Below are 10,742 nucleotides of genomic sequence, written 5' to 3'. Positions count from 1 at the left end.
TTTTTTTGGTTTTTCGAGATAGGGTTTCTCTGTGTAGCCCTGGCTGTCCTGGAACTCACTTTGTAGACCAGGCTGGCCTCGACCTCAGAAATCTGCCTGCCTCTGCCTCAAAAGTGCTGGGATTAAAGACATGCGCCACCACCACCTGTCGAGATGCTATCTTAAAACAAACAAACAAATAATAACAACAACAAAAAACAAAATTAGCAAAACTGCTTTGTGCACAGAGAAAATGAATACATGTTTGCCTATGATGTTACAAAGTAAAGTCTGAGCTAAATTTGGAACAAAGTCATTCCTCTACCCTAAAATGGCAGCCTTTGTTCCATGTTCCTCAGGATTAGCTCTTACTTTGAGCTTCTTGCTGGGTTCAAGTGAATTCCTTAAATCAGAATTAGACTGGTCAAGGGAGGAAGCTACACATGGCAGGGTGAGGCTCTTGGACTCAGGTCCACAGCTCGTGTGTGTGTGTGTGTGTGTGTGTGTGGGGGGGGGGTGTTGACAGATAACTGCTACCAAGGTTGGGAAGCTGTGAGGTTCTCATTGTCCAAGCTGTGGTACATTAACGGAAGAGGAACTGGAGCCTGAAGTTCCCAAGCAGCGTTTTACTCTGCTACAGAGAACGCCATGCTTCTTTCTCCACTACTCTTTCTGTGTCAAATGAAGAGGCACTCCTGTCCCCAGAAGAGGCTCCTGGCTGTATAAACTGTTAACAAATGGAGGATATCATTCTGCAGCTCTCTTTGTGACCCTTGGGGAGAAAATAAAGGACAATTAGAAGTGAAAATGTCTGCTGGACTTGGTGATGCAGGCCTTTGATCCAAGCACTGGATCGCCACAGGCAGCTGGATCTTTGTGAGTTTGAGGCCAGCCTGATTTACATATCTCATTCCAGGCTACTTAAGGTGCCTCAAAGGACTACATAGTCTTGGGGTTTGGGAGCCTAAATTCCCACTGTAGACTTTAAAACAATAAACTTATAAAAAGCATGATCCTTACCTGGGGTTGTAAAAAGAAATCGCTTTTCCGACAAAGAACCACTGAAACAAAGAAGACAAACAGGAGGCACGTGAGAGAGGTGCTTTGATAGATACTGGAAGCCAGCACAGCATAGCTTCACCCCTGTACAGCAAGGATCACAATCCTGATGCCTTTCTCCTACCATTTATACCAGCATCTTAAGGGTCAGCTAACTCAAAAAATAAATGACATAAATTAAAAAACAAAACAAAACAAAAAAACAGGTGACAAAGGTTGGACTCTGAGACCTGACCTTTTCTATTAATTAAATGCATTTAACCATGACATTCTCACACACACACACAAGGTTACTTCATATTTACTCTTCATCATCCTCATTCCAAGCTCTCCATGGCTTCTCTGAGTAAAGTCATCCATCCTATGTTATTTCTATTACTGTGACAAACAAGCATCTGGAGGGAAAGGTTTGTTTCACTTCATAACTCTTCAGTCAGACTCCATCACCAAGTCAGGGAAAGAACTAAAGACAAAAAGCTGGACAGAGGCAAGGAGTAATGCAGAGGACACGCAGGAATGCTGCTTACTGGCTTGATCAGCCTGCTCACTACACCACGAAGGACCACCTGCCCAGGGCTGGCACAATCCAGTTGGCTGTGCCATCCCATATCAGTCATCAATCAAGAAAATCCATCAGAGTCATGCCCACAAGCCAATTTGATAGAGGCAATTCAACTGAAGTCCTCTCTCCCATAAAGCTAACCCGCATGTCTCCCTTCTAGTTATGTAGCCTGGGCTTTCTGAGTCCTCACTATAGAGGTGAAGCTTTGCATAATCCTCTTGTGTTCCAGCTTTATCTTCCTGGGACTCCCTAATCTTGCTGAATATGATGATCTGTCGTTCCATTCTCCTGCAAACACCCTCAAGTTCATCCGGAACAAAATTCCTTAGTATGTACCATCTTCTTAATCCATTCATCTCTGATGGACATCTAGTATGAGTCCATACATTGGGAGTAAATATGGACAGGCAGGAATCTCTGTGATACGCCGGTAAAAGGCCTTGGTTATATACATTCAAGCATGGTATAACGGGGGTGTGGAGGAGGAGTCTTAGAGTATTTTTTTTTCTTCAAACTTAATATTTGGGATATCGATTACTTGGGAATTTCACATCATGCACCTCAGTCTCACTTACTTCCTTTTTGAGAACCCTCTGGAAAAGGAACATACTGTTGGGAATAAATTTACAATTCCTCACGATCCTCTCTTTTATCGGATAGTTTCTTTTTTCTTTCTCCTGACGTCCCAACATAAAGGACTACACAAGCTCGCATCAACCATGAACACTTACGCTTGCTCTTGTGGCCAGGAGACACTATAATAATTAATTTTATCTTTTTGTTGTCAATCATAGAGGATAAGCATGGAAGGGTTAACTTTTGAACATGAAGACGTGGGTCTCATGAGCTGCTCAGTTGATAATGGGTCCATTGAGAGATCCCTGAAACCCACGCCTACAAGCTGTCCTCAGACTTCAACATGAATGCTGTAGCGTGTTCATGCACATGCATGCACACACACACTCATTTTTAAAATGTAATAAAACAAAATTTTCATCCAAAAGCACAAACCCGAGGGATGGATGGTTCTGCTAATGATTCTCTGCCTGCCTTTCTTCCACTCTCAGCTGGCTTCTGATGACCACTTCACACTGTTCAGCTAACTAAAAGGGACAGAGTCACACTAAGAGTAGACAGACCTCCTTAAGGGCTACCACCTAGGGGAGGACAGGGATCTAAGGTATCCACAGTGGGGTAAACAAATTCCATCAAATTACAGGAATAAGAAGCCTCCCCCGGGACTCCAGAGACAGATAGTCTGGAACAATCTGAGGTAAACACAAAGGAAAGGCTTTCCCTTCTGATGGTCAGCGCCTCCTCGTCCTCATCCTCCTCGGGATGAGGTCAGTCCTTCTTCCTGATTCCATTCTGGCCTACTCAAACTGAGGAAGTGGTCTGACCCCTGGATGAATCCCAGCAGAGTCTAGCTATTTCCTTTAGGGAACCCTTCTTCCTCAGCTGCAACACTTCCTTCAGTGTTGTTTTTCCTGAGTGCCAAGCCATCGTGTGTGGGAACAGAAGTTCAATGACCGCAAGTTCAGTGGTTCCCCAAGGGCAAAACATCACAGATAAAAACAGCTGCTCCCTGAAGATCTGGGATCTAAACAAGCAGAGGGGACTGGTTTCACACACAGCTGACTCCCTGTTCAGAACAAGGACCAGGGAGAAATCACAAGAGCGAGGGGGAAGTACAGTCCTTGCTATAATTCTGGACTTTCTACTCCCACCAAAACCAAAAAACAAGAAAATTAGGTCAAATAACTACATGATATACTGCCAATTCCCTACAAGCTGCTAATCATTTACATTTATGTACATCTTTGGCATGCAATTTTAACTTCAAGTTATTTCAAAATTATATTTATTCATTAAGTCTAACTGCTACATAGCTAATTGAGAGAATGAAACCTACTTTTTTTTTTCTGGTTTTTCGAGACTGGGTTTCTCTGTATAGCCCTGGCTGTCCTGGAACTCACTTTGTAGCCCAGGCTGGCCTTGAACTCAGAAATCCGCCTGCCTCTGCCTCCCGAGCACTGGGATTAAAGGCTTGTGCCACCACGCCTGGCTGGAAACCTACTTTTTAAAATTCAACTGTTTTCATGCTTTTTTTTTTTCTTCAATCTTCCAAAGTTTGAGGTAGATATGTACATAAAAATATACGTATGGAGAGGAGAGATGAAAGATGGCTCAGTGGTTAAGAGCACTTGCTGTTCCAGGGAAACAGCGTTCAATTCCCAGCAACTACATAGTAGATCACAACCTTCTGTAACTTTAATTTTAGGTGATCCACTGACTTCTGACCTCTTTGGCCATGAGGCATTTACATGGTGCACATACATGCATGCAAGCAAAATACTCATATACATAAAAAGTAGGATAAAAATCTTAAGCATATATAGTTTATGTATACACATATGGATTAGCTGGGTGTGGTGGTGCATACCTTTAATCTCATCTCTCAGGAGGGAAGGGAAGGGAAGGGAAGGGAAGGGAAGGGAAGGGAAAGGAAGGGAAGGGAAGGGAAAGGAAGGGAAGGGAAGGGGAGAAAGATAAAAGAAAATTTAGGGACTGGAAAGAAGGTTCAGTGGACCAGAGCTCTTGATTCTCATGCAAAGGACAGTGTTCTAGCACCTACATCACAGCTCACAAGCTCAGTTTTTTTCTTTTCTTTTTATTAGATATTTTCTTTATATACATTTCAAATGCTATCCCGAAAGTTCCCTATACCCTCCCCCTGCCCTGCTCCCCTACCCACCCACTCTCACTTCTTGGCCCTGACATTCTCCTGTACTGGGGCATATAAAGTTTGCAATACCAAGGGGTCTTTCCCAATGATGGTCGACTAGGCCATCTTCTGCTACATATGCAGCTAGAGACACGAGCTCTGGGGGTACTGGTTAGTTCATATTGTTGTTCCACCTATTGGGTTGCAAACCCCTATAGCTCCCTGTGTGCTTTCTCTAGCTTCTCCATTGGGGGACCTGTGTCCATCTTATAGATGACTGTGAGCATCCACTTCTGTATTTGCCATGCACTGGCATAGCCTCATACGAGACAGCTATACCAGGGTCCCTTCAGCGAAATCTTTCTGGCATATGCAATAGTGTCTGGGGTTGGTGGCTGATTATGGGATGGATCTCCGGATGGGGTAGTCTCTGGATAGTCCATCATTTCGTCTTAGCTCCAAACTTTGTCTCTGTAACTCCTTTCATGGGTATTTTGTTCCCTATTCTAAGGAGGAATGAAGTATCCACCCATTGGTTTTCCCTCTTCTGGTGTTTTGCAAATTGTATCTTGGGTGTTCTATGTTTCTGGGCTAATATCCACTTATCAATCAGTGCATATCTAAGGACTTCTTTTGTGATTGGGTTACCTCACTAAGGATGATATCCTCCAGATACATCCATTTGTCCAAGAATTTCAGAAATCCATTGTTTTTAATAGCTGAGTAGTACTCCATTGTGTNGATGTACCACATTTTCTGTATCCATTCCTCTATTGAGGGACATCTGGGTTCTTTCCAGCCTGGCTATTATAAACAAGGCTGACAAGCTCAGTTCTAGACGATCCACCACTTTCTTCTGGCCTCAGCAGGCAGAAGGTATGCTTGTGGTANATGTGTATACTTGCAAACAAACACTGAAATCCATAAAACAGTGCTTTGTTTAAAAAATTCTAGAAAACACTAGAAAACAACCAGACACATTTTTTAATATTGTTTATGCTCAGGCATGGTGACACAAACCAGTGATCCTAACACATGGAAGGCAGAGACAGGAGTTGAAGGCCAGCGTGTTCTACATGACACTCTTTTAAATAATATAAANCAATAAATTAAATAAACCAAATGGATTTCTTGTGCCCTTCAGAATCATCTCTGCCTTTAACACTGTATGTGGATGAACTAGTAGACTTACAGAACCTTACTCTGTAGCTGCTNACCTTTTCTTCATTAAACTAAAATTAAGATGTTGATGTGTCACAGTAAGGCTCTTTTCGCNTTTTAATTTACATGCTACAGTTACCCATCGTTCTGTGTCTTCCTCTTATATTTCGAGGATACTGTGTTTCCAAGGTTGTGAGAAATAGGTGACAGATTGGAGTATAAGTAGAACAGAGATAGATTGATGTTCCCATCCAACATCTGTTGACTGTTGCTGGGGCATGTAAGGAGACAGCAGAGTGTGGTGGTGCTAGCTGTCTACATCTGGTAACATACAAGAAAGAGTGGAAGAGAGGTGCTAGGGAGATGGCTCAGTGGTTGAGAGCACTTTCTGCTGTAGCAGAGGACTGTTCCATTTCCCAGTACTCCCATGGCAGTTCACAACCATCTATCACATCAGTTTCAGGACATCCAATGCCCTGGTCTGCCTCCTTGGACTCTCTGTGTGCACACTGTGCACATAACCTCACACAGGCATACATATGTAAACCAAAATGAGTAAATCATAAANAGGGAAGGGAAGGGAAGGGAAGGGAAGGGAAGGGAAGGGAAGGGAAGGGAAGGGAAGGAAGTGTGGAAAAGAAAAGGAAGAAAGAAAATGTGTATATATGGTATAATTTCATTTGTTTCAGTGAAGACATCAGAAGCAGCCTGCTGAGTATGGTGATACATGCCTGTAACCCTAAAAGCTTGGGAAGAGGAAATAGGAGTTCAAGGCCAGCCTGGCTAATATTAAGCTACAGGCTAGTATAGGCTGAGACCCTTTCTTAAAACAAAACAAGGGCTGGAGAGATGGCTCAGTGGTTTAGAGCACTGATGCTCTTCCAAAGGTCCTGAGTTCAATTCCTAGCAACCACATGGTGACTCACAACCATCCTCAGTGGACAGTCTTTTGTGTATCGCATCCAGCAGGGTCTCTCGCATCCAGCACTGTCTCTCCAACTCTTAGATTAGCAACCACTTCCACCCCAAATGGTTGATGGCTTTCTTCTTTCTCCTAAGCCTCTTGTGAGCCAGCACATTTGGCTACAAACACGACAATCTAACAGCCATGTCTACTCCTCTCTGGCATTTTTTTCTCAGCCTCTGACTCTGTCCCCCCTAAGCTTTGTTCCTCCCTTTGGCCATTATCCATGACTGTTACATTTCCATATGTCACATAACCATCTTCTCCCCTAACCCCAGGTGCTTCTTCTAAACCCTACTCCCAGGAGCCTGGGCCAAGCCCCGAACCTGGAAAAGAATTTTAGGCTCAGTTTTTACTGTAATTTCTGGAGTGAATTTTTTTCCTTTTGTTTCAAAAATGTAGACTGATTTTTTCTGTAAAAGCAATGTTGCTGGCTCACACCTTTGTTAAACTATAATACATTTATGTACTTACTTAAAATGACATCAGATTCAATCAACCCTGTGCTAACTTGAGAACCTATCCACTATTGATAATGTCCACCTCTTACCCCCAGGTACTGGGGTCTGGGTATATACAGCTCAGGCTAGCCTAGAATTCACAATTCTCTGACTTTATATGCCCAAGTGCTGGGATACCATACATGCTTCTAATGGGCTTCCTACCAAGCAAGATAGTCCACACTCTTATAAGGACTGTCTTAGTCAGGGTTCTTATTGTTGTGATGATGCATCAGGACCAAAAGCAAGTTGGGGAGAAGAAGGTTTATTTGGCTTATACTCCACATCACTCTTCATCATCATGGGAAGTCAGCACAGGAAATCAAGCAGGGCAGGAGCCTGAAAGCAGGAGCTAATGCAGAGGCCATGGAGGCTCAGCCTGTTTTCTAACAGAAGCTAGGACTACCAGCCAAGGGCCCACAATAGGCTGGGCCCTCCCATGTCAATTACTAATTAAGAAGATGCCCCAAAGGCTTGCCTACAGCACCATCTTATGGAGACATTTCCTTCTCCTCCTCTTCCCCCTCCTCCTCTTCTTCCTCTTCCCCCTCCTCCTCTTCTTCCTCCTCTTCCTCTTCCTCCTAAGAATTATTTATTTTATGTATAGGAGTACACTGTAGCAGCCTTCAGAAGAGGGTATCGGATCCCATTACAGATGGTTGTGAGTCACCATGTGGTTGCTAGGAATTGAACTCAGGCCCTCTGGAAGATCAAGTCAGTAATCTTAACCACTGAGTCATCTCTCCAGCCCCTGGAGACATTTTCTTAATGGCGGGTCCCTCCTCTCAGGTGACTAGCTTGTGTCAGGTGACATCCAGCGCAAGGATGGAATAATGAGATAATAGTCTTGAGTTTCCTGTGTGCAAGAGAGGTCTGGGATGCTAGGGGAGTGGCTGGGAAGTTGAGAACGTGTGCAGCAGACACAGAGCTCTGGATTTGATCTTCAGCATTGAATAAACTGGGTGTGCACTTGCAATCCCAGAACTTTAGCAGCAGTGGAAGGATCATGTGTTCACAGTCAGCAGGGGACAATAATTACAAATGGGACTAGGGTAAAATAGTAAGGCTAAAGACGGCCATGTAGAAGAGAATCCTGATCGATTTCCTACATAGGGATCACAAAGTGGGTGCCGCTTCTGTCCTGAGCCTCATGCTTGGGACTAAAACTGTGGAATCTTGTTCAAAACACAATCACAGTAAAAGGAAACATCTGCAGGGACCTACAGAGTACAGGGGAGAACTGGTAGGGGTGGGTGGGAATGATGGTAATGGGTTAGGGGGAGACCTGGAGTTTCCAGGCGCATGTCTTCCTCACTAACTACCCATCTTCAAGGAGCCTCCTTCTCCACACTGAAGCAAACTGAGGCAACTATCACACTAAGATGTTAACACATAATAAAAGCCACTGCTATCTATCTATCTATCTATCTATCTATCTATCTATCTACCTACCTACCTAGTATCTATGTATGAACGCATGTATGCAAGTATCCATGTATCTATCTATCTATCTATCTATCTATCTATCTATCTATCTATCTATCTATCTATCTATCTATCTATCATCTATTGCAGGCCCCTTTCTACTCTCAAAAATGCTCTCGAGGAATCCTTGAGGGTGGAGAGCACTCAGTGGTTCTATGAATTTTTCAGTTCCCTGTACCCTCAGTATTAGGTAAAATTGGAGATAACTTCAGTAATTTACTGAAACAATAAAAAGCCAAAAGGAATAAGCATTAATTTTCTCCCAAAGGTGCAGCTCGGACTGCCCACATCAGGGCTCAGACATCTGCCATTTTAACTCACGCGCCTGCACAACCAGAAAGCTCTCTTGATACTACATTTATTTTCCACATAAAGACAATAAGTGCTGTTGAAACTCGCACATTTTAAAGGGTTTGTTTATTTTCTTTTTAAAGAAAACACATGAGTGTTTTGCCTTAATGTATGTGCACCACTTGTATGGCTAGTGCCTGAAGAAGAGACCTTAGAACTCGCATCAACAGATGGTTGTGAGCTACCAGCATGGTGCTGGGAATAGAACTTGGGTCCACTGGGAGAGCAACAAATACTCTTAAGAGCTGAGTCATCGTAGTAGCCCCCATATATCACAAGCATTTCCTTGGCCCTCTGCCACTTGGCATTATATCCCTGTTGTCCTTTCAAAATTGCAGGCGGATTGATTAATTACGGGCTTCAGGGCTTTCTCCTCTCAGAACACAAGCCAAGTACTTACTGCCGGGAGAGCACACCATTGGCCAGGAGTCCTTCATAGTGACTTATCCCTTTGCTCTGAAGCAAGTTGATGTGGCCACCTAGTTCATCTGTGATGATCCCTGCGTGGATGGCAGCTTTGCACAATAAAGAGGTCTGAAACAGAGTGACATGATTATTCAGCACTCACCGGTTTAAAACAAAGCTGGAATTTTCTACTTTCTACTTTTGTTTGTTGGGGGTGGGTGGGGTGTTCATTTGTTTGTTTGTTGTTGTTGTTGTTCTTTAGAGACAGAGTCTCATTATTTAGTGCCGGTTATCCTGGCACTCACTACGTAGACAAGGCTGGCTTTGAACTCACAAATCTGCCTATCTCTATCTCTGGAGTGCTGGGATTAGAAACATATTCACTGTGTTTTCCATTTTTGGTTGCTTAGTCATTTACAGTAGTCCTCCGCCCCCAAGAATAACGTTTCTAGCATTATTATCTTAACTTCTAGCTGCAAAATCTGAACATGTCAAAGAGTTCGCCTTGTTCTGCCACAGTTCCTGAGGCCCTACTAACTGACATGCATGTTAGTGACATGCACAAGGACTCTTCAGTGCCCCAAGGACAATTTCAGACTAGCAGAGCCAAAGAGCTCATCTGTCAAAACCGCTCACATGCTCATATGTCACTGAGTTCAGGGTAGGTTGCTATGCAGAAAAAGATAATGGGGTTTGTCTCTTAGACTTGGTTTACAAGCAGTCTTAAACAAGGTGGAAAGCAATCTGGGTAGTATTCAACGTACTGCAACTTCACATTAATTCTTTGATTTGGTACAACATCAAAACCAAGATGGCTGACAGTTGCTACATGGAACAGCAAGTTCCATGTGGAATGATCCAACAAACAATCAAACAAACAAACGAAATCTCAGCATTCATCTCACTTTCTGAATCCTTTCAGTGAGCCTAAAAGCCCGTGACTGCTGGGCTAGCTGCTGGTGGGCGCCTTCAGCCCCAGCTATATGCTGTTTAGGTGAATTCGGCAAAAGCAAGATCCAGAGGCTGGCTCTGATTAAGACAGGCTAGGGGGTGACACTGGCTCTGAAGAGAAGTTATGGAAAGACAAGACTGTGAGGTGACCAGGTCCAAAGGTCCCCAGAAACAAATGTGGATGGGAAGACAGTAGACAGACTTGGCATTTGAGCCAAGAAGCAATTCTAAATAAAGTTGAGCTGTGTGCTCTGCATCTTCCATTTAGCTAATTCCAAATCCAAGAAGACAGAGAGGGTTATGCTGTGTCTTAATCACTGGACCTAAGTAGTTTTCTATATTCCTGAGAACATTGATTACCTGAGTCTCAATCTGAATGTTTCCTCAAATCTAAGGTACAGCACATGCAGAAGCAATGGACGGTATTTGTAACCAGTTATCTGGGGGTTGCAGTAACACCAAGGAATTCTGTGACTTTTTTTTTCCTTTTTCTTTTTTCTTTTCTTTTTTTTTTGGGGGGGGGGGGTTCGAGACAGGGTTTCTCTGTATAGCCCTGGCTGTCCTGGAACTCACTTTGTAGACCAGGCTGGCCTCGAACTC

The 10,742-nt window shown here is 43.5% G+C and overlaps 1 protein-coding gene across 1 annotated transcript in view; it reads right to left on the bottom strand.

Annotated features, from left to right (window-relative positions):
* The window catches only part of Dcbld1 (discoidin, CUB and LCCL domain containing 1), an 87,307-nt gene that overhangs the window by 8,461 nt on the left and 68,104 nt on the right, over nucleotides 1-10,742 (bottom strand). The window contains exons 6-7 of the mRNA XM_021174605.1: nucleotides 9,187-9,320; nucleotides 1,000-1,040 (exon numbers count right to left, since the gene is read on the bottom strand). Coding sequence (XP_021030264.1) covers nucleotides 1,000-1,040; nucleotides 9,187-9,320 — 175 coding nt within the window. The remainder of the gene's footprint in view (nucleotides 1-999; nucleotides 1,041-9,186; nucleotides 9,321-10,742) is intronic.

This window comes from Mus caroli, chromosome 10 (genome assembly GCF_900094665.2).
Source record: "Mus caroli chromosome 10, CAROLI_EIJ_v1.1, whole genome shotgun sequence".
Classification (NCBI taxonomy): domain Eukaryota; kingdom Metazoa; phylum Chordata; class Mammalia; order Rodentia; family Muridae; genus Mus; species Mus caroli.
This window is presented reverse-complemented; position numbering and strand designations above follow the sequence as displayed.